At 40.0% G+C, this 23,748-nt stretch overlaps 1 protein-coding gene across 11 annotated transcripts in view; it reads right to left on the bottom strand.

Annotated features, from left to right (window-relative positions):
* PKP4 (plakophilin 4) overlaps positions 1 to 23,748 on the bottom strand; it is a 46,657-nt gene that overhangs the window by 5,778 nt on the left and 17,131 nt on the right. For 3 of the 11 annotated variants that reach the window (XM_010713951.3, XM_031554253.1, XM_031554252.1), the window contains 14 exons: positions 22,958 to 22,992; positions 18,464 to 18,595; positions 18,111 to 18,301; positions 16,810 to 17,368; positions 14,813 to 15,004; positions 13,096 to 13,312; positions 11,844 to 11,976; positions 8,396 to 8,609; positions 7,034 to 7,217; positions 5,518 to 5,635; positions 4,844 to 5,035; positions 4,537 to 4,710; positions 3,658 to 3,808; positions 1,380 to 1,575 (listed from right to left, as the gene is read on the bottom strand). In XM_010713951.3, the coding sequence (XP_010712253.2) occupies positions 1,380 to 1,575; positions 3,658 to 3,808; positions 4,537 to 4,710; positions 4,844 to 5,035; positions 5,518 to 5,635; positions 7,034 to 7,217; positions 8,396 to 8,609; positions 11,844 to 11,976; positions 13,096 to 13,312; positions 14,813 to 15,004; positions 16,810 to 17,368; positions 18,111 to 18,301; positions 18,464 to 18,595; positions 22,958 to 22,992 (2,688 nt within the window). Of the gene's footprint in view, positions 1 to 1,379; positions 1,576 to 3,657; positions 3,809 to 4,536; positions 4,711 to 4,843; positions 5,036 to 5,517; positions 5,636 to 7,033; positions 7,218 to 8,395; positions 8,610 to 11,843; positions 11,977 to 13,095; positions 13,313 to 14,812; positions 15,005 to 16,809; positions 17,369 to 18,110; positions 18,302 to 18,463; positions 18,596 to 21,769; positions 21,809 to 22,957; positions 22,993 to 23,748 lie in introns of those variants that run through there. The other 8 variants (XM_010713956.3, XM_010713952.3, XM_010713955.3 and 5 more) reach the window with 4 other exon arrangements.

Below are 23,748 nucleotides of genomic sequence, written 5' to 3'. Positions count from 1 at the left end.
GTAGACACTTCTAACCTGTTCAAAGATTTTCAGTCACAGAATCACATAGGTGAGAAAAGACCCTCATAATGACCACGAATCTCAACCATCAGCTCCATACACCTCCACTACCACACGGCCCCAGGCTCAGCATCCCCGTGGCTCTTGCACACCTCCATGATGTGGACTCACTGTCACTCACGGAAGCCCATCCCAATGCCTGACCGCCTCCCTGTGAAAAAATTCCTCCCAACTGCCAACCTCAACCTCTCCTAGCATAAGTTGTGGTCATTTCCTCCAGATCTCTTCTATGTACCCTGTTCTCTTATTCTTGTAAGAGCAACTTTCCACATAATCTCTACAGAACAACAAAGTTATAGTCACAGCTGACACCTTGAACATACAAACTATCATAAATCACAGATACTTAAAATACAGTCCACAGTTTCTTTTCAGACAGATGTTGATAAAAATGCTGTGCATTTAATTCACACTTCTGCACAGCTGCAGATCCTTTCCTCCCCACTGCTGTGTTATCAAATAGTGGGAACAGCACCCGGGCTGACTGGATAGTCAGCTTTCTGCTGGCCACAGAAGGGAGATCAGGATTTTCTACTTTATACAAGAGTCCTGCCAGCATGAGTTCCATCAGATATGCTGAGCAGCTTAAAGCAGAGATCCTGATCAGAGCTCCATGGGGTCCCTGATGCTGGCTTGGTGCTGGCACTGCATGACTCAGACACTGCAGCATTCCCATGACGTGATGCTCTGCTACCCACCTACTTCTGAAAGGTTTCAGTGCTGCTGCCCATGGTGCCCTATGAAGGCCCTAGCACACCAGGTTGCATGGCACAGACAGACCTGCAGCAGTCTGCAGACAGCCAGAACCCATCAACCAACACTCGCAGTCCTATTCCAGACAATCCCACTGGCAAGGTTACTGTTTGGTAGGGCAGATTTTCCTCACAGCCTAACAACTGGCCATGCTGGATATAATTAATAGTTACTGACCTATCCTGATGAAGGTGTTAACATGTTCTGATTTCAAAAAGCTCTAAATACTCTATTAATGTTGTAGGTGTTTAAAAGATAAGTTTTCAAATACTGTTTTCCCTGAATAAACCCCATTAATGTGGTTACTGTCTGCACCTGTAATAGTCTCCAAAAGCTGTAAGGAATACACTGTAAAAGAATGGCAGGTACCAGACCAACTGCCTCCTCTTCTGTCCCAGTGTGACTCAGACTTGGTAGCTACTCAGATCAGGACAATTAAAAAAAAACAAGAACAGATTTTTTAAATTTTATTTTTATTTTTAAACTCCCCCTCCCCCGGTTACCTGCATTCTTACACATTTGAAATGAAATAAACAGACGATGTATGAAATTTGTTGCCTACTTGCCTGTCGCCTCTTCCTTTCGTTATGTTCACCAGCTTTTCTATTCCCCCGGTGTCAGCGAGGGCTTTGGCATTTTCCATATTTTTGCTGGTGACCTCATGCAGCGCGCAGCAGATTGCTGCTACAGTCTCATCAGACAATATGCTTGGGCCATTGCCTCCTGGCAGTCGATTCACCAGATCTCGCATAGCATATTTGCCTGTAACAACCCATCAACAGAACCAAGTCAGAACGTATGTTCTGGTACTTGAGATTTGAAATTCTAAGACTTATCAGTAAACTGCATTTGAAAGCAGTCAAATGGAACACGGGATCCAATCCACGGAAAAACACCAAGACTTCACACTTTACACAGTACGTGAGAGTAGAGATCACTTTTCTCTTTTCCCTTCTCTCCTTCTGGCTTAAAAACCACGAGAAGTAACTTGCATTTTGGTATTAAAACTGGAGCATTTGGAAACAGAGATTATTTGGAGAAAGCAGAATTGTTCAAGAGAAAACATTACACTATTTCATGTGATTTCAGGAGCTGTGCATATTCCTCGGCTTCATTTATGGGGGGCTAAAGAAATCCTTACAGTCATGTGGGCCTTTTTCCTTCAGACATTCTGTTCACCCTGTTTGTCACCCACAAGAGATCAGATCTCAGCTCCTTCAGTTTCAATTACTGACAGGAAAAACCACACTGCAAACAAAGGAAATCAAGTACAGCTGAAGTGTTTTTTATTTTATTTTCCTGTTTAGGTCCTGTTGATAATTAAATGATTATTAATTGATTTTACTGAAGATTGTATTTGTATACCGCGGTGCTTGATGAAGAAGCCTTTCTCAAAGCCCTTCACTGTCTATTTGCATAATGTGTTTGGGGAAAAATTTTATCCAAAAATAAATTCTGCACACAAAAGCAATTTCTTTTCAAACACAGTGGAAAGTTCCTACCAACAACGCTGTACACAGTACTACTCTGTCACTGCCAATGTTCTGGCAAGCTCAGCAACACAAATTTCCACATACCATCTTATACTGCTATTTGTTAGAGTACCCATTCTTCTAAATAATCTTTTTCCCCTTAGAGATTCAATTACTGAAAGCCCAGAGCTCTGCACCAACAAATGGTGATAAAGTTGTATTAAACAGGGCACTGGCATGGGCTAGTTTCTGACTCACTTCGTGTCTCAGAGTATTTTATGCCTAGAAAGCCAATAACTCTTCAATTGCTAAAGCTTTGACAGAGAGAGCACAGGTGGAGGGACGTCCCTAACTGACAAGTTCTGCTGTGAGGGGAAGGAAAAGTTCTGAAAATAGATTATCACAGAGTATTGCCTGTATGTGGCTGATGCAATGGAACACAAATATATGTTTTTCTCCTAATCTTTTATGGATATAATACCTGCTCTGCAAGAAAACATGTTCTGAACATCCCAGATGGTAAAGCTCCAGAAATACATAATTTTCAACTGCATTTATTTTTTTGAGAGTAACTATCTCTTATCTGTATAAATAACTATTGCATGCTTACCCCATTAGCCTACAATATAGAAAATTCCTGTTGCAAAAATCAAACATCGTTACATCTTCCCATGAGTTAGCAGGTTCCTTTGGGCCACAGGAGCAAGGCATGGTCAACACTTGCCACAGTAGACAGATTCCTGACCAAGGCAGGAGAAGCTTTTACTTTTGTTTTTAAAGGGTAGATGAGAAAGGCATAGATGAGAGCTTTATATGTTAAATATTAAAACTGTCAGAAGAAAACCATTAAGTTCTTCTAGCAAACATCCTTACTGATTATTTAATTCAGCAAAGGCATACATACACTGTTCTAATCTGGGTTTTGGTGGAAATATTTCACTAGGAGAGGATTTTTCCCCTCTCTTCCTATCCAGCACTATTAAAGCATCTACTGGTGCTCTGGCAGCAGGGCTGTCCTGTTCTCTTAGTACACATAAGGGACGCTGAAGCCCTCTGAGAAGGTTACCATTTATTAGCTCCAAGGAAGCAGAGTTGTGTTTTCCATCATATTTTGTACTGACAGTTTCCTGTCCAGTTCATGTGAGGTCACTTCAGTCCATTGTGAAGAGACAGGCCTGCAAGATGGCCAAAGGCAAACTGAAGTAACGGTACTACTCTGGAAAGTTCCTGTTGGCAAAAAGATTAACTTCTGGGGCACAAGTGGTGTGATACAGTAAAATCAAGTATGCTATCTCTATTGGTAGAACCTCCCCTTGTACTCTTGCAGTATTAGGTCAGACTTATTCTTCATTCCTCTCAGCTCTGGACTCACCAATGAGCTCCTTATTCCGAACATCTAACGCCATGTTCCTTAAGGCGGTTGCCACAGATGAAACCACTCTATCGTTATCCATCCTCAGGAGTTCCACAAGGATTGGCAGTCCTTTTTCTTTCCTTACAGCAGCTCGAATGTATGCTGCAAACTGTAACAGAGCTCCAAGTTACCTGCAGATCTAGTGGGACATTCTGACTGAAATTGTCTCTTATTAGATGATCATTCTTAAGTATTTTAAGGACATCTTTACATTTTCCAGTGCAAAGATGATATGTTAACAGTTAAATGCTTCCCTTTATCATTATGAAAAAGGGCTGACTCTGCTCTTTTCACTCATTCCTGCTATGGCACAACATTTTAAGAAATGATCTAACAGAACAAAACATCCTAATAGATGACAAATTACTGAAGAAGGAGAAGTACTTTTCTTAAAAAGGGCCAACTTTAACACAACCTTTTTTTAAACAAGGCATAAAATGAAGCAGCCTTATCTGGTTTTCTACAGCAAAGAATGCAATTAACATTTTCTCCATCTCTCTGTGACAAACACATAACATTAATGAAGTATTCTCACCTATTGCTGTTGTAACACATTGTGTGCAAGAGCCATAAGCAGCAATATATGGAAATAAAAATGATAGAGCAAATACAACTTTTTAAAGCTCGTAACCGAGATACTACATACCACAGTCCTGATGCTATGAAGTGTTACTACTGCCTATTACACGTACATTTTGACTGTACAGTTTCCAGATTGCTCTTCCTGCCTACCATCTTTGACACTGCCTTTCACTGCAGAAATAACATTTTCATAGCACATAAGTTCTGATGCCACACTCTACAAAGAAACAGGAGGAAGAGCAGGAATTCAGGTACCTTCCAGTTGCCAGCAGAAAGATTCTGGAGAGATCCTGCAGAGCCCTCGAGAGTGGCTGGATTGGAGCTTTCTGCTAGAAGCGTTAGGTACGGCTTTACCACCGAAGGGTGCCACAGCATTTCTACCCCCTTAGGAGACTTGGAAAATCCTGGTATAGGGCCAACTCCATCCCACTGAGAAATGAACATGTATTTGTAAATACAATAAACCTCTGTACTTTCATTCAACGTATGGTATCTTTCTTCAAATTATGTTCATCGTTAGCTAAGCATCTTAAACATTTGTAATCATAGAAAAAAGGCAAACCTGGTCCTCCTGTGAAGTTTTTTTTTTCTTCTTCTTTTTTTTCCCCCAGCAGCTTGGCTCGGAGTCTTTGCTCGGTGACTCCTTTCCCAACAAGTCGTCCAGTTCATTGATGCCCAGCAGACGTGCCTGAGGCACCTCCAGCTCCAAGCGGTAGGAGAGGTTTCTCAGGGTGCACACACAGTTCTCCACTGTCTGAAACCAAATTGTAAAGACATCATCTAACTTGTTGCTTTCTCGTGTAGTGATGAAACAAGCAAACAAACTAAGCGCAGATGAAAAGGTATCCTAAAGCACAAGCACCAAATTCTAATTCTGGGCCTTGGACATTACTACACTTGTTTCTCTGGGAAAATTTCCTTGCAATTTCTCTCCTGATATCACCAAACATGAAAACATTTACAATAATCTTCCCTACTATACTCGTTTTGTAATCTGCAAATGAAAAGCACGAGAGCTTATTATTAAATGAATGAATACTTGGCAGAAACGAATAGTCCAGGACAAATTACGACTGCATTACGGGACAGAATTTGATTGTGCATCAGTGACCTGGGGCTGAGAGACCATCAGCTGAGTTAAAAACATCACAGTGAGAAACTGCATTACACAAACCCCAAGAGATCAGATCAGACACATAGGTTAGTATTAGAAATCCCTCAGAAATGAGCACACACCTTGCTGTCATAATCCGATGTGTTCACACAGGTGTGGATCACATAGAGCAGTGAATCCACCAGCCCTTCGCAGGACCTCATCTGCTTCCGGGCTTCTTCCCCTGCAGAGCTCAGATTCCTAAACAGTCAAAATGAGGAACGAATGCAGTGCACCCACCGACAGACAGACATCATTTATCAGACAGTTTGCAGATGACTTTTTCATTTTTTTTAAACAAGCAAAACCCCAATAGAATAATAATAAGTAGAATAACTGGCTTACAGAAGTTAAAAGCAAACATGCCATTTGGTGCAGCAACCCCCCTCCCAACTTTCATAAGAGATGAATAAGATTCAAATGATAATTCCAAGGTAGAACTGACTCAAGGACAAAACAAGCCATAAAGAGAATACCTTTCTCACAGATTTTTTCCATACAAGCTGTCTCTGTCCTAGTAGCACAAAAGTACAGCATGTACGCTGTAGGACAGTGGTTGGGCTCGTCTCTATTAAAAATACCCTTTGCTGCCTCTTTGTAAGACTGGATTCATTCAGTGCTGTGTTCTATGGTGCAATGCCACTGACATTTGTAATATGCATACATAGAAGTATAAACTAGGGTGTGTGGAAAGGAACAGGCTGCACTGTGCTTCAGAGTAAGCAGCGAAGGGTATGCAGACACTTAGTTGCCTCCGAGGCAACCACCCTGCAAATCCTGACATGTACTTGGTGAGTGGATGTGCTCTGAGACCAGGCTGCTGCTAACTCTGCATGCTGACCATGAAGGTGCATGTTCTCTAGGTGCTGTAGTAGCACTGAATGTCCAACAACAGTGTGAACCTTGCCTTGAAAAATAACCCAATAAATAAAAATAGTAGTATGTGAAAATATTCTGGAGTATAAAAGGTTACCAGAAAATAAAAAGCAGTTTCAGTGTATCTATTGAAAAACTGTGGTCTTACTGCGTTGCTTAATGGAAAAGTTTGAAAAGTAATAAATTGAAGTGATAAACAAACATACAAATGAACAGAAATAGCTCATATGCTGCCCTGGGTCTTTGATTTCTCTTCTCAGATGATTTAGTTTCATATTTTATTATTCTGAAGAGTACTTTTCTTCTTATTGCAGTTTGAGAAATCCACAAAGGGAATAGTCAAACATTTCTTTACTTGTATATATAGAAAAAGTTTGTAAACATATTCCTAGGAAATAATCACTAGAGACACATAAAACTCACGAGCCATAAGCACAGTGCAAAACCAGCAGTATTTCAGATGGGAAAAGTACAGTGATCAGTTGCACTTCATACAAAAACCAGCCAAGATTTAACTGCTAGCCATTAGAATTAACACCTCTTGGTGATTTTGTACTTTTCATATTCTCTTAATACAGAAAAAAATAAATAAATGAAAGCTGTCTGAACGATAGAATTAAATGGAATGCAACAGCAATTTTGCCTTAAAGATTAAGGGTAAGAAGGACCTGGTGGGAAGCAGGGCTGCTGTGTACCATGAGGTGCTGTAGGACAGGAGGTTACCTCAGGCATCCCGTAGTGTTGCGCAGAACCAGGGAAGTCTGAAATTTAATTTTATGATCATCATCAAAGGAGGCACTGTTCCACCCGGAGTGTGGCACTATCACAGTGTTTGTCAGCGTTGACAAAGCGTCTCTAATGATTGTCATCTTCACCGCATCACATGAAGACAAGTTCCAGAGAACCCCTTAAGAAAAGATTTCCATTGTGGTCGCTAGAGGTAACAGATATGCAGCAATACTGGCTACTTAACAGACCTTGCTTTTAACAAGAGAATTTGCCTACGCATTTAGTTTGAATAACAGTCCATAAATAGTCAGCAAAGCTGCCAAAAAAGCACTTGCTTCACCCTGATGTAACATTTTCTCCTACTGAAGTTGATTGATTTGGCATCCCCCATCCTGGCTGACTGTCCAGGCTGTGATCTCTTCGATGAAGGAGCAGGAAGGTGAGAGGACAGCCCCCACAGAGAGCCCTAACAGAGCAGCAGCTGATCCTTCCACAGTGCTGAGAAGGAAAGCAAGCATATTCATGAACAAATACTCTCCTCTTTTACTCAAGGAAAGAAACCCAGCTGAAACATATGCTGACTGACAGGAAACATTCCTTCCTCTTTCCTAAGGTACAGCTCATTCTGCTGCCTGACAGGTATGCAATACTCGAGAGATCCAGTTTGTTCTGAAGGAAATGGAGTTCCTTCATCCATTAGAACTTTAAGTCATTTATTCTTTCTCTCTGCAACAAGTACCAAACTCATGGCCTATAAGCTAAATGCAGTGCCTCACAATCCAGAGCTGAGGGTGAACACACAGGTGCTTGCCATGACTGTTCTAGTACAGTCTGGACACTAAGAGCCTCGTAGAAGATGCATATTTCCAACTGTTTACCTAAACTGTAAAACACATATGCACAGTTTGCTTTCATCTTTTGAATTCTGCAGGATCTTAAAACTGTTCACAGCAGCTAATAAAATAAAATAAAAAATAAATAAATAAATAAAAAAGATACCTGTAATGAAACTTAGGCTAGGAGTAAAAGAAATGTTGACTTGAGGCCTGGCTGTGATTGTAGGAGCATCACACTGAGGCAAAATTTACTTTGGAACTTTGGGGCAGTAACCTCAGGATTCACTTCTCCCCATGAATCTGTACTTCTATGCTAATGCTTCTAACTGTTAGTAATCAAAATATGTGGTTTTGTATTGACAAAATACAAAATTGACAAAAATGACCAAATACCAACACACAAATAAAAATCCAGCTAATATACTCAATTCCAGTCACTTATCAACTATTTCTAGGTCTCATCCACATCAGAAGCATTATCTATGTTATAGTTCTGCACTGGTCTCTATCCAAAACATACCTGTTACGAGCTCTTTTATTTCTGCATCAGCAGATTTTCTTAACAATCGTAGAAGTGCAGGGATCCCACCAACGTTCTTCATTGCTATTTTGTTTTCATCTGTAGACTTTCCATACACAAGGTTTCTCAGTGCACCACATGCATTCTTCTGAACCTCCGGGACTCTGTGATCCAGGAGATCCACCAGGTGTTTGATCCCTCCCAGCCGGCACACCTGGGAAACAGGCAGGAATATCAGTGCCTGCTGCTTGCATGCATTTCACTCTATGGTTTTAAAAGGCTTTTATTTTTAAAGGCAGGATATTCTACTATTCTTCTATTTTAAGATTAACATTATTTTGAGTTAAAAATCCACATCAAAAGGCTATTTTTTTCTATGAGTTATTTGCAGTATTAGATAGGTCTGTTATAACCTGGCACTATTTTAGCACTGTACAGTATATTTATGCCATACCATCCACAGAATATGCTGAAGTTGGCAATGAAAACCCCACACCTACAGCTGCTGAACTGCTGCTGCCCCAGAAGGAAATCCCAGGCTGAAGAAATACAACAAACTCCTTTTCTTACCCAGGCAGTGGTTCTGAGCTAAGCATTCAGCTCCAAGTGAAACCGCAGTCCTGGGGGTTCTCTACTTCAGCATAGGACCACATTTAAAGAGGCCCTTTTTCTATTCTAAGTGATACACCCATTAGCTTGGCAAGACACAAGGCCATTTGAAATACACTGATATGTACCAGCTTGCCTGAATTTTTGACTTTAAAGTTCACTTTTATTGGCCACAGCACAAGGTGAATAAAACAACACTTAATGGGAACAGAACTGAGGTTTAGCCAAATCCATTAACACTGATGCTTTGAGAACCAGCACCCTCTCTATTACATTCTTGGAAATTGGCACTGGGTATCGTAGTGATGAATAACTTCATCTCTCCCTAACAGCAGACAGATTGAAGAGGCTTCGAACACACAACCAAAACCCAACCTGAAGGTCCCACAGGCTGTTTCTGCTTGTGAAATCACACCTGAAGTAGATTAAAAGAAAAGACTGATGACTTGTACATTTTGTCTAGATCTCTGTTGAAAAAGTTTATTCTTCAAAATGAAAGTGTATTGTTCCAAAAGGAAGCAGTTCCACAGCTAGTATCTATCACGTGTGTTACAACACCCAGACATACAAAGCTTGGCGTTGATCAGCCACGTGAAGCCGCTGCTGTTCAAAAGGACCCCTTGGCTGAGGGCACCAATGGACTTCAAGTCCCAGGTGATTCTCTGGCCACATCTGTAGCTACCAAGTCCGAAGCCCCATGAACATCGGGCTATAGTTTATTTATCTGATACAAAGTAAATGCAGGAGGCTGGTAGAAACAAAAGTGCTATTCCCTTTTAAAGCTAATAATTTTTATGATGCTGAAGAACAGAATCAAGAAATAACTAACATTTCCACTTAGAATCACGGAGTGGTTTGGGTTGGAAGGACCTTTAAGATCATCTCGTTCCAGCCCCCTGCTACAGGCAGGGACACCTCCCTACAGACCAGGCTGCTCACAGCCCCATCCTGCCTGGCCTTGAGTGCTTCCAGGGAGGGAACATCCACAGCCTCACTGGGCAGCCTGTTCTGTGTCTCATCACCCTCACAGTAAAGAATTTCTTCCTAATATCTAGAATGAATCTACTCTCTTCCAGTCTAAAACCATTCCCCCTGTCCTGTCACTGCCCGCCCTTTATAAAGGCGCCCCTTTTGTAAAGGTCCCTCCTCAGCTTTCCTGTAGGCCCTTCAGGCACTGGAAGGCTTCTATGAAGTCCCCCCAGGAGCCTTTTCCTCTCTCCGCTCACAGGAGAGGTACCCCAGCCCTCTGATCAGCTTCGTGGCCCTCCTCTGGACTGCTTAATCTCTCTTACAATGTTTGAAGCGCTGTTGTGTTGACATTTACACTACACATCCATACCACCTATGCAAGTTCCAAGAGACACAACGGATCTACCGTTTTTCCAGGATGAGATGCAGTTTTTGTACATATAATTCAAGATAAAACTGGAGTTAGAAAACCATTCCTGAGAATTTTGTTTTACTGAGTCATTAAATATCTTTAAATGTAGCAACTGTTGCTTCTCTGAACAGCAATTCCATTCATAAATTAAACCCCAAACACACAAAACCAAAACAAACCAACCAAAAGCCACTCACAAAATGGTACATTATTGAACCAACAAAGTACTGTTGAATACATTTATAAAAAAACTAATTCAGGCAGACATTCATTAGATCAGAGTATAATTTATTAATTCTGAGTTAATTTAAATGATTTCTTTTTCCTGATACTCTTATGCTTACCTTTATGTTTCAGCATGAAACATGTGCAGGCATTTAGTTTGTTTTGCAAATGCTTTTAATATTTGTCTAGTCTGGAAAATTTATCTGGTCTTCATCACAACAATAAAATAATAAATCTAAATAATTAACAAAAATACGAAGTTGATGCAATCTTCAAAGAAAGCTTTGCTGACCTTGGGAATATATTAATCATGATTCTTCCCTGTCATAACTAATACTGGCTGCTGGCCTCTGCTTTGAGGGGAACGTTCTCTGAATGGTACCATACAGCTACAGTACTTGGTACTCTGCGAGTAAGGCATGTCAAATACCAAACAGCTCCAGTGCTAAGTAGGGCAAACAACTGAGATGCTACTTCGGATACGATGGAGAAGTTAACATCACACTCAGGTAGTGCTTAAATGTGTCATATTGCTGTTCTGTTGTGCTTTTTTGAGAAAAAAAAAAGCAGACATTTTATAATTTCCCAAACGAGTCCTGTAACAATGAAAATAAAAAGGGAACAAACAAGATCTTACAGAATAACGTACACAGATAAATAATATCCCAAGAACTCCTACATGAGGAGTCCCACCTCTTAAAAAATGGCAAGTCTGCCTATGAGCCTGCCTACATCTTCTGATCGCTGCCATCTTTAGCAGAAGATCGAAACTACCACCATTGAGCAACAGCGAGTTGTGCTAGGTCAGCTTCTTGTAGAACTTACATCAACACTTTATTTACATAATATTTATTCTGAAAATAACAAATAAAACCCACACATGAATGAAAAAGCAAATTCCTTTAGAATTTGTCTATAGACATCAACAGGTTCTCTGAACACAGGTATCAAGAAATGTACTCCACATTTCTGCTAGATTACACTACCCAACATTAGATTTATCCACATCATTTCCAGCTGTTATGGAGGAAAGATGTGTGCGTATTTGTCTGCAATTCCACACATCTGAACACATATTGAAGAGTACTTCAATATTAACTACACTTAGCGCAAACAGAAACACACGAGCTCCAAAATATGGTGTTGCAACAAGAAAGGAAAACCAAGACCAGTGCTCCAGTTGCTCTTTTAGTTTATAGCCTCCCCCGGATCAGAAATGCATCACTACAGTACCTCTGTTTTCACTTTGTTGTCTCCGAAGCACAAATGCTGCAGGTAGGCGGCTGCGTTCGCCTGGACCGATGGGAACTGGTGTTGCAGCATGTGAATGACTTCAGGCAGTTCTGGATCTCTCCAAGCAAACTCCCTTCATTGGATGAACACATGGAAGGAAAGGCATTAGTTACAAATGTATGTTTATTTACTAAGTAGAACTAGTAGAATATCTTAAGTATTGTAAACAATTTGGTTTTGTTCTGGAGTATCGGGAGTAGGAGGAAAATCAATTACATTACAATAACTATGTCACATCAGCTCCTTGTCCTCTTCCTGGAAAAGGACTCTTCGTTTGTTAGTTTGGTTGTTGACAACATAGATATATGTATTAAAACTATACCAACTAAAACACTGCAACTTATATAGATCTCTGTGAGCTGAAATATATAATGCAAGATGCACACTGAACGTTGCCACTGAAGTGTGTATCCTTATGCAGTATCTTTTCCTCAGCGTTCAGTGTTCTCATTTGAAGGCAACTGTACTTGAACAAAAGCTGTGCAGCCTCAAGATTTCATCATCAGACGCAGTAAATTTGAAAAATTTGAGTTAATCAGGGATACTAAGCTTGAAATAACTTAAATCAAACTTTATTAAACACAGCAGTTTTGTGTAGTCAAATCCTGGAGAAGTCATTAAGCACGTTTATGCCCAATTCCCAGATTTAGAAAAATTACCATTAACATTTGTTGGGCCATTTTCTTCTTTTTGTAAAGAAATGGTTAAGAAAAAAAAATAGCAGTATTTAAGTTCTTCTATTCTCAAAAACCTAAGGAGGTGATGTGCTAAGAAGAGTACTCGAATAGCTATTCAAAGGCTAACACAGCCTGGCCTGTCAGATCACCCCAGAATCCACTCATCAGAAAAGGTAAGTTTGGTTACTGATCTTGTTTGAGTCACTCAACAACTACTTCGAGATTTATTCCTTCCTAACAACAGTAGAAAAGAACAATTCAGCTGAAGGGGACCTTCAGAGGTCATCTAGCCCAACTTCCTGGCCACTTTTGGCTAACCAAAAATTAGCAGCACATTGCCCAGAGCGTTACCTAAATGCATCTTCAATACTGACAAGCACAGAGCGTGGGCCACCTCGATCTGTCCAGAGCGTGACCAGCCCTATGGCAACGATACGAAGACTTCTCTCATAAAAACAGTAAACATCATCTTATGATAAAGAACGCTTGGTTCTCGAAAGCACAAGTGGACTTGCCTGGGGTCTTTTTGAATGCTATCTATGGATGGAGATCGTGTGGTCCCATCGTCGGCGGGCGCTGCGTGCTGCAGCCTGTTATAGCCAGACTCTGACAGTCGGTACTGCATTGACCTGTAGGGTTCCGCATAGGTAGCAGTTGTGTTCAGAGCATAATTATTTCTTTGGTATGTGAGTGTGCTACGCTGACTGGATGATCTTTGCAGATTTCCAACTCCTAGTATAAAATTAAGTATTAAAACAAACCAGGTAACAAATGTCTATTGAAGAGAAGAGACAATACAAAGTTAAAAGTGTAAGCAAAAAAATCAGTCTAAAAAAGGTGCACAGTGCTCAACGTTGAAAGCTGCCGCCAGTTGTAAGGGAACAGTTACTCAACATCCCAGAGAAGGCAGAGAGGCTGGCTGCAGAAATATAGGTTTGGTGGAATCAGGCTTATGCCCCAGCTTGCCTGAGCACGTAAAGAAAGATATGCATCTTGTGCCATTAAGGAGAAATTAGGATGCAAAATGTTTTAAGGTGTATAATAAAATTCAATTACCAACAGTAACTTCAATTTGCCAACAGTACTAAAAAGAAAAAGGAAAAAGAATTAAACAAAAGTTTACATCGTTCATATTCTATTTTACTTTTCACAATTACTTGTACATTTTCTCTGAATAAAAGCTAGTAAGAGAACGATTTCAAAGTATTAAGCTAATGGTTTCAAAGCCAGGAACGTGTATGTAGCTTCCCGACTTAGCAGAACTGTTGTGAGAGCTTCTGTTCTTCCGAAGCAACTGATATCAGGTGGACAAGTAAACAGTGAATTCAAATTTCTAGTTATATCTGGTGCACATACTGGTGTATCTTGACAAACTGTATCTACTGTATGCTGTGGAAGAGAGAATAACTGCAAAAGCCATTGCTTCCTTCAATATCCTGTGCTCTTTGTATTTCAGGAATGAAATGCACTAAGAAGCAGTTTTCAGATGTACAGATATAAGACATATGAATTGGACACTTCTCTGTAAATATTTCTGGATTGTTTAGTTAGCTAACTCTATTATTTCCAGAGTTTTTAGAGATTACTCCACTACATAAATTAATCAACCATTCTCTACAGAGAATCAGTTCTAATACTACCAATAATGCCTATGCACTTCATAATCTGTCAGTAGCAATTCCACCAATTACTACAGAAATGTTTCATTTTCACTACGCTATCTTCAGATGTAGCATTTTGACATTATCCTCAGCTAGGAAGTTAGGGAAAAACTGTATTTTTACTGTGAAAGATATGGTAGATAATTTAGTTGTGCAAGTTATCATTTTACTGCCCTGGTGAATTTAAAAAGGAAAAAAAGAACACGCTCAGCTGGTATGTGAATGATGCACAGAGAATGAAAGAGCAAGCAATAAAATGTTTACGTCATGAAATACTCTGCTTGAATGTACCTGGGTGCATGTCATCAAAGAACATATTCTGATCCTAACCTGACACTGACATACAGCCCAAAGTATTTCCTGCAAACATCATAAAAACTTTAAATTCCTGCTGGTCATTTAAGTACCTCCAACCTATTTTCTACCCGCACTGATTTATAGCAGACAGTTTCTCCTTTGAAATCAAAGCTACCTATCTCCCATATGCCATAGGCCCAGAAAAGCTCCACTATGTAAATCAAGCACATCTCTGGTATGGCTGATGGAAGAGCTCTTTAAGCCCTTTACCTACCTGACCCTGTTCGATACAGTGCTGACTGGGATCCCTGGTGGAGCTCGATTGTTCCATGATTTGGACTGCGGTACACGGGACTGTAGTAAGTTCTGCCTTCATAGATAGGGGTGATGTGAAGGTCAGGAGATACAGCTGATCGTAATTCCTGTCCTAGTTGACTGTGTTGACTAGCATACGAACTCCTCAGGCCTGGAACCAAGAAGAGGTAAATATGTACACAGCCCACACTGATTAAAAATAAAGCAACGATGTTCGTATCTTTCTTACTTTAGCCAAGAAAAAACTGCATTATAGCTACACAAGTTAGATAACTCTAACACAACATTTCTGCCTTAAACTTCTTTCCATCGTTAAATGATGCATACCAAAACGTTCATTGACAAATCAGCATTCCCTCAATAAAATACTGACAACTTTAAGTTTCCAAACTCACACAGTTCACAAACTGAGCACGGTGAATCTGTCTAGGCACGACAGGTCAGGCTGATGGTTAAACTCGGTGATCTTGAAGGTCTTTCCCAACCTCGATGATTCTGTGTTTCTATATCCTGTGCTGCTGGAACTTAGGAGATGGTCGTTTTTCACCTTCCTTTTAGTTGGCTACCTTGAGTTCTGTTTATTTTACCTCTGCTGTGTTTAAAGTAATTTCCTCAGCAGTGGGCTTATTACTGCTATCGCTGCACCACTGCCAGAGCCAACCTCTCATCCAGCTTATGTAGCAGGAAGAGCTCTGGACAGTACTAACAGCACAGCTGCATCAGTACCAACCTTTCCCTTGGGCCCAATAAAGATTTCAGTATTAAATTGTTCCCCTAAAGAAACACGAGGACTACTTTATACGAGGAAAGGTAAGGTTTTTCTCACTGATGGATTAAGCACAGGACAGTAATAACTCTGCAATTTTCCTGGAAAGTTTATAGTAAAAATGGCTACAAAATGAGTTCCTAAGCATGACTACAGCAGTTGCTAATTATTTCCCTAACACTACAAATGCACTGAATTTAAAATCTGTTTCTGAATCACTGATTTACCCCAGTAAGTATTTTCATCTCTTTTAAGAGGATGTATTAATTCACCTGTTTAGAGAAGATAATCTGAAGCACTGATATTTGCAAAGTACCTTAACAGTACTTTAAGAGTACAGATTTATGTCAAACTATGCGGTCCACTGGACTGCGTCCACTTTAACTACTGAATTGCCTTTTGTGTCCATTTCAGTTTTTTTCCATAGCAAATTGGTAGGCCATTAAGCCTTGCAAATGGAGGTCAGAGAGAAGACACCTTATTCTGTTTGCTGGGAAATATTTTGGGATTGCCTGAAGTATAACAGATTAAAAGAAAACAGATGTTGCAGTCATTGCTCCGAAAAGCATACAGTCCAAACTGCAAGATCACACCTGTTTGTGTTCCTTTGGATGAAGGTCAGACAAAAACAGCAAACACAAAGAACTGAAAGCACATAGTAACTGCATCTCAATAGGACCTGCCTCTCTGATTAAGAGAGTCTACGTTTAAAAACTTTGTTTTAAGACAATATTACCCTACATTTAAGTTGAATACTTTGAGAGAACAGAATTACTAGGAAAAAAAAGAGAGACTAAAATTCAATGGCACTGTTACCTATTTTAAGAAAGACCTATACGTGAAACTAGTCCCAGCATAACATCTTCTATTGTGTGCATGCCCTGCACATACACGTAAACGTACTTCATCTTCAAAAATACTACAGTGCTTCTGTTTGGAAGACTTAGAATTTCACATAGCCACATAAATCTTAGAGCATGCGACTTAATGCAGTGCACTGCTAGCTTGATGGCTAAATCAGAGAGAAAGATGGTATTTGCTTTGAACGTTTTGTACTGATACACAGTGTTTGACATCAGCATTTACAAAATGCACCACAGTGGTGTCCTACTGCTACAACATCTGTTTGTTTAAGTTTTAGGCTTGTAACAAGATTTAAACTGTATCGTTAGCTTTTTTTTCCTACTAACCTGTAAGGCTGTCTGGACGTGGAGGAACCATTCTCTCATATACATCATACTGCTGCCCGTACTGCTCAATATCATGGACTGTTCTCTGCAGTGTTGTTCCCAAATGCTGTGGAACTGCAGTCATACCAGAACGCTTTGGGGAAGATGATCCCAGCTGCGTTTGGGGTGGAGAAGCAACTCTGGTTTGTACATCAGCGAGGGCAAGTGGAGAGCCGACTCTAGCTGACGCTTGGTACTGGGAAGTCCCACCGTTGGGATTCGCTGTCTGTCTGGATGTGATCGAGCCGATCCGCCGCACAGTCACCGGGGAAGCAGGTCTCTGTGCAGCATACGGGGATGCCGCCCGCTGCGCTGGCAGAGTAGTGGATGAATACGCATGAGAAGCGAGGGATCTTTGCTCAGCAACCGATGGAGAACCATACCCACTACCCAGAGATGTTCGCAGAGACCCCCTGGAAGGGGAAACACCTGTGCTGACCACGTAAGAGGGAGACTGTGCTCTGGACAGGACTGAACTGACGCGTCTCATGGCTCGGTTGGTAGCAACGTTTGCTGAAGGCTGTTCAAAAACAAATCAAAACATTTATCAGTATTATCATCTAGGCCACACAGTAGATAATTTTCTCCCGTAAGACAGAAGCCAACAAGAAATATAAGCAATTTACCAATATATTTTGCTGCTGAAGAATAACTGTTGCTCTAAACATCATCCCTTCAAGATTCCCTACAAAACAATCTTTTCTAGCCAGAATTTCATATCTAAAATGGCAGTTTCAGAAGTTCTCCATTCCTCGTTCTCACTTGGCTTTCTATGTTAACATGCCTTCCTACTACTTCAATAATTAACTCTGGAAATTGAGGAATAGCATTGCAAAGAATTCTACAATAAGCTAATAAAGCTTTTCCAGTTAAAAACATTCTGACTAATGAAAAAGAGAGGGAAGAAGGCAAGAAAAGGAAAGCAGCACAGGAACACCAACACCATCTTTCTTAAAGCACCATGTTCACATGTGGGCGAAATCTTCCCAAACATCACAACTGAAAGAATTTTGAGAGATGCTTTCTTGGAATTACGTACTAGCAGCATACTCTGCACTCAGGAGACCTCAAGTTTTATTCAACTTCAGCTGTAAGCCATTTCCACTTTCTAAACAGTGCAGGTGTTAGTTAAAATAACAGAATTTAACATAATGTTAATTACATCCCACAGAAAGCATAAGTCCAGCTATACATTTAGTCTCTTTAGAAGTGTGCTAAAGGCAGCATACAGACAGATAGAAAGTAGACTATTTTGAGCATACCTGGACTAGTGTCTGCCCTTCAGCTCGTGAGCTTCTCACCAAGTGGTTAGTAGCAGTTCCAATAAGGGAATGCTGCTGTCTGTTTTCTGGTTTGTTCAAGTTTTGGCTGTTATGAAAGCTGCTTACTTCCTGGTAACCACTATCAGAATAAGAATTCATTTGTGTTGAACTTCTTGAGTTACCTACAGACCCTGGAGATATGAAGCCAGCATAAGAATACAAGAACTGCATAACAGTAGGAAAATAAAGTATTTCAGAACTTTGCTCTTTGCTACATTCACAACTCTACTGTATTTTAATGCGGTTAATACAGAAATAAATGTACTGTAATACTGAAAATGCAAACAACAGACCCTCACTTTCATGGAGAGATGTCTGCTCTGGTGAGTAGAGGTTCCCTTGTGTTGGTTCTGTCCTAATGTGATAGGCATTAGTATGAACTCCCTCTGACACGAGGGGTTTGTTTGCACTGGTGGCTGCTGGATCTGAAAGAATAAATTAAGAAGAGGAATGTAGTACTTCACATGCAGAACTCCTGCAAACTCAGTAATAATTCTTGAACACTACTAATGAACTTCCAGCATAAAGGCAGCCTATTGGTAGGAGGAAAGAAATTACCATACTCATGTCTGGGAATCTTATTTCCTGTCGTTTTGAGGTAGTTCTACGGTTCCCAATTTTTAAAAGCACTTTCCAACATATATTAATAAAAAAGTGTGACTGGTTACCTACTAAATGTACTTTGCAGAGTAGAAACTTTATGGAACTGTCCTGTAGAACACAGAATAGCAGTTACTGGTCTTAAACACCTACTGTCTCAAGACCTGAATAAATAAAAGGTTGAGTTGAACTCCATCCCTAGTTGTGTATCATCAGCAAACTGTTGCAAATTTTATGAATGCTTTATTTAATATATTACTACCCAAGTGCTTATTTTTTAATGACTCTTAACGTAACATCAGTTCTTAGAATATTAGCAGAACTTTGTAGCAAAGGGAAGGCTCATCATATGTAAGAGAAAGCAAAGGAAACATCACAGCAGTGTTACGAAGAAAGGAGAAATTTGAACAGTCTGAAATACAAGGACAAAGATGAGGGCAGCAAACAGAAAACTGAATTAAAATTATTTTGACAAAAATACTCAGCTGTCGTTCAACTGCCACGTCACACTTATACTGATAAGAACAGGTGTCAGAGATGCAGTAGGAATGTGGATTGCATTTAAAGTTATCACCAGAGATGTACATTTGTGCTGGAGAAATTTGTGAATGCACCTGGATAGGAAACCCAAAATCACATGCTGGGAAGCAATGGTTTATCCACAACTGCTGTGAATGCTTCACCTTAAAGCTGTGAGTCATTGGCGACGCCTGTGAGCGCTCCTTGAAACCAGAGCTCCCAGCAGGGTAAAAACCAGCACAGACTGACAGCAGACCTGTGCTGGGAATGACTGAGGAAGAAAATATGAAAGAGGGCTGAAAAACTCCATGCAGGGGCTAAAGAAAGGTCTGAAATCGACAAATAATGGTTCTGATATAAAATCTGTCAGTAGTCACGGGAAAAAAAAAAATCACAAAAAACAACAGATGGGCTATTAAAAATTCTTTATTGCAGCTATTATTGCAGTACACTGCGAAAGAGAATTCCAAGAGGTAGGGATGCTCCTGGCTCTAACAAGCCAAAGCAGAAATACGCTTACCTAATTTTTACCAACAGCTGCACACCAAGTGCTGTTTGTGCAGTAATGAGATTTCCATACTAAAAATGTTACTAATTATTACTATGAGGAATGCTTGAACACTGTTCAAACACCAGATTTAAGACATAAAGACAACACACCTTACAAATGACATGCAGCCAGCACAGTTACTGGGGAGCAGAACGTTCCTAGGCCAAGCCCTCTACTGTATTTGATGCTAAATCAATTCACTGTAATGGGAGTATAATAGACCAAATCTAATTAAGATTTAAGAAGTGTTACTACACTTGCATTAATTTCATCACAAGTATCTCTGGATATGATACAGCAAACCAATGCTGAAGTAACTCAGTGCTGACAGACAGAAGTGGGTATCACAAATGCTCTTTAAACTAAAAGGCTGCAGGGACAGGGCAGTTAAATTACTTTACAATTATCTTTAACTTGAACATTTTCATTTTTGACCTTTTTTATTTAAGTAATGCAAGGCCCTGTTGTGCTGCCTCCTGCCTGTCACATTATTATCAAATCTATCCCAAGCTGGCAAAATAACTGATCTGGGGAGAAACACATCTGAAGAATAAAGTCCAATTGTGCAGCGCTGCGCAGCTGTTCCTAAAACAGAGATCCAAACCAAAACCTCACTTCTATCACACATTTGCCACCAAGCAAATGCTTTCACAAGGCTAAATAATGAAGATTGTTTAAGCCTCCTAACAAATGCAAGAAAGCACAATAAAAGGTCTTGTCTTTCTCTCTCTCTGCTACTATCAATCATGAGGAGAATGCCCTGAATAAAATAATAGCCTTTTTATAAATGGCTGCTGATGTAATATTCTTTTTATAAGCATCTGCAAAACAACGTCATGCTATATGCCTGTTAAAATTTCTGTATATTGCTACTGATGCGTTCAGGTAAGGTTGCAGCACACGCCTGCTGATGTCTTTTGACATAAACTGCTGTCTGCAGGTCAGACGGGGGGACTGCAGGCAGCCCCGTCCTTCACCTCTGATGCCAGTATTTTTCAGATCACAGTCAGTAAGACATCACTGAGTGATATTTCGTTAAGATAAAGCTCAAAAGTGGACTCAAAAGTAAAACCTGCCATCATGCTACACTCACCACGTATACGTGAACAGTAAATAAAATTCCCACCATCAGTTAAAGTTCCAGGCAAAAAATACATTTTTTTCAAACATGCCCACTTCTGCACCACTACTGCAGACCAGCCTTCCATTAGATTCACCCAGATGTACGTAACTTTCATCTCGTTTGGCAATAGACATGCACTATTTAAGCAGAAGCACAAGCTCTTAAGTCAAAGCTTGTGTATTTGTTAACTGTGACAGCTTGAACACAAACCCTTTCTAAAACAAGAAGACATTCCTTGACTTCTCGGACTTCCCCTCTCCTAAGTTCTGCCATTTTGCCAAATGCAAGGTGACCTCAGAGCAGGGGATTTCTAAGGAAAAGAAACAGCAATTGGGAGGAGAGAGCTACGGGATAAGATAAAAATAAGAGCGGAGAGACGAAAGAGACAAACTAATGGAAAGACAAGGAGAAAAAGCAACAGCTGAGTAAATTATAGGAACAACTGAGGAGGAAATAAGGAATGCAATGTGAATGGATAAGTCTGCAAAACAGGCTGAGATGTGTCAGAATAAACCCTTACCAGTGGTGAACTGCCACTGGAACATTAGGGAGCCAAGGGAAATAACAGAACGTAAAGCCATGCAAATAATGTTCAGAGTGAAAGTTAAAAAACAAACAACACAACAAAGTAACTTAATTACTTGGGAAAAAAAAAAAATACAAACAAAAAAACCCAGCTAATGTGATTTCTGTTTCAAAATAGTGTTAGAAGAATAACCCCGAAGCACCACCCTGATTAGCAAAATTTGAATGCCATGGCAAATAGGCTGTGACCACATTAGATTGAAAATAAAAAAGCTAATATACCTCATGTCAGCAGAGGTGATACCATGATGGCAACTGAAACTGTGCAAATAGAATTATACACACGGTTTAAGAACTTAGTATCTATAAACAAAACAAATAATAAAAAGGGAAAGAAGATGGTTCAAGAGATGGATTTACCAAGAGTACGGATAATTATCAACACATTTGAGTGAGCAAGCAGATAATTATGGTGCATTATTTTTTATGGTGTGTTATGATGCAAAGTATTGGATAGTTCTTAAAACTGCATGCATCTTTATGTAGGGCTCTGCACAGTATTAATATATCTTTAGTTAGTAACAAGCTATCTACAATTCCATTTGCATTTTTATTATATTCAACCAGTTTTGCTTAACATGACATCCTTTCAAGAATTTACGACTGAATTAGGAAAACAGTGTCCAATGCAAAAAGCAGTTTGCAGGGAGCCAAGGTCCTGTTCTGGTCCTGCTCTATGGTGTTGACTGCTGATTTCTGTAGATACATTCATCACTCTAAAGAAACTACCAGCTGGTCAGAGGTTGACTCTTTAACCATTAAATACTGCCCTGATCTGCGAGGATCAGATCGGACGGTTCTAACAGTTCCTTCAGATTACACACTTGGATGTCACTTGAAAGCTACGGTCCTATCCACTTCCATGCAATATACTTAATAGTAGACTCAGAAGAACCGTAAGAGTAATTTTTCATATTTTGGAAAGAGAGTTTGAGATATCCTGAGATACAGAAACAGAAAAAATACTCTGCTCATTGGAGGATGTAGGTTAAGTAAGAATAGCCATACGAAGGAAAAACAGACTTCAGGCTTAAAGCACACACATTGTCCTCAAGGTCCTTATGGGCTGTGGGGAAGACTCAAAATGATTTTTGAATTAATTGTGAAGGACACCAAGCGTGTAAAGTTTCTGTTAGTATCATACAACACAAAAATCATAAAGGCACAAAAAGATGCAAGAAAAGCAGCTGCAACCACCCTTACTTACTTAAGCTAAATAAGCTTTTATAATAACAAAGGAACAGAAAAGCGCACGTGAGAAAAAGTATGTTAACGTTGCTTTAGAAAACATATCTGGAAAAGACACACAGCATTACTGCTAACGTTCAGTGCACATCAAAACAAGCAATAAATGCCAAGGAAATAAAGGGTTTGTGGCATAAGGCAAAACGTACGCATAGAAGATAATACCTGGTGATCTCCAAGGAAATGACTTCTCAGTAGAGCTGTGGAAAGAAAAAAAGTTATCACTAAAAGAACCACATTTCTAGTCAAGATTTCTTTCTTTCTTTCTAAACCCAAGTGTACCAAATTGTACAAAAGTCAGCAAAGTTTCAATAGCCAGCACAACTAAAACTGCAACTAAACCTCTGGGTATTGGCTTTCATTTTGTATTAATCAGGGGGAATTCCATGTAACTCACTGTCTGACAAATGACCAAAGAGTTTGGCCTTTCCACATCAGCAAAAGAGAGGGTGTGATGTACGCCTCATCAAGGCCCGATGGTGCAACCAATCCTGTACAGCAGAAGTTCAGAATCGTCTGCTGGATTAGCAGTAAAACAACTTCCAAGAAGAGCATTCACTGCTGATGGCAGAGCCCAGCACGGAAGCTCGGGAATCACAACCCCAGTGCAGTTTGCATCGACGTGCAATGCATTCTGAATAAATGAGCAGAAATGGAACCTGCACATTTAGCTGTTGTTTCCTTTCCCAGCATCCTAGAGAGAATTTGATCCTTCACATATGGTAAAAAGCAAAGCCATCCGACACACCACAACATGCCTACCTCCAAGTACAAACAGGTAACACATTTTACACGGTTTAGGTGGAACCTGCCTGGGGAAACAACTGCTTCCAAGATCCAGCAGGTGCTTATCATCTCTGTACTTGCATTTTACAAATAATTATTTTACAGAGAACTATCTTAATCATTTTGATTCTTCTACAAAAGCACTCTCTCACATGCTGATATAGTATCAA

Source organism: Meleagris gallopavo, chromosome 7, assembly GCF_000146605.3.
Source record: "Meleagris gallopavo isolate NT-WF06-2002-E0010 breed Aviagen turkey brand Nicholas breeding stock chromosome 7, Turkey_5.1, whole genome shotgun sequence".
Lineage (NCBI taxonomy): Eukaryota > Metazoa > Chordata > Aves > Galliformes > Phasianidae > Meleagris > Meleagris gallopavo.
Note: the sequence above shows the minus strand (reverse complement) of the source record. Positions and strands in the feature narration are given on the sequence as shown.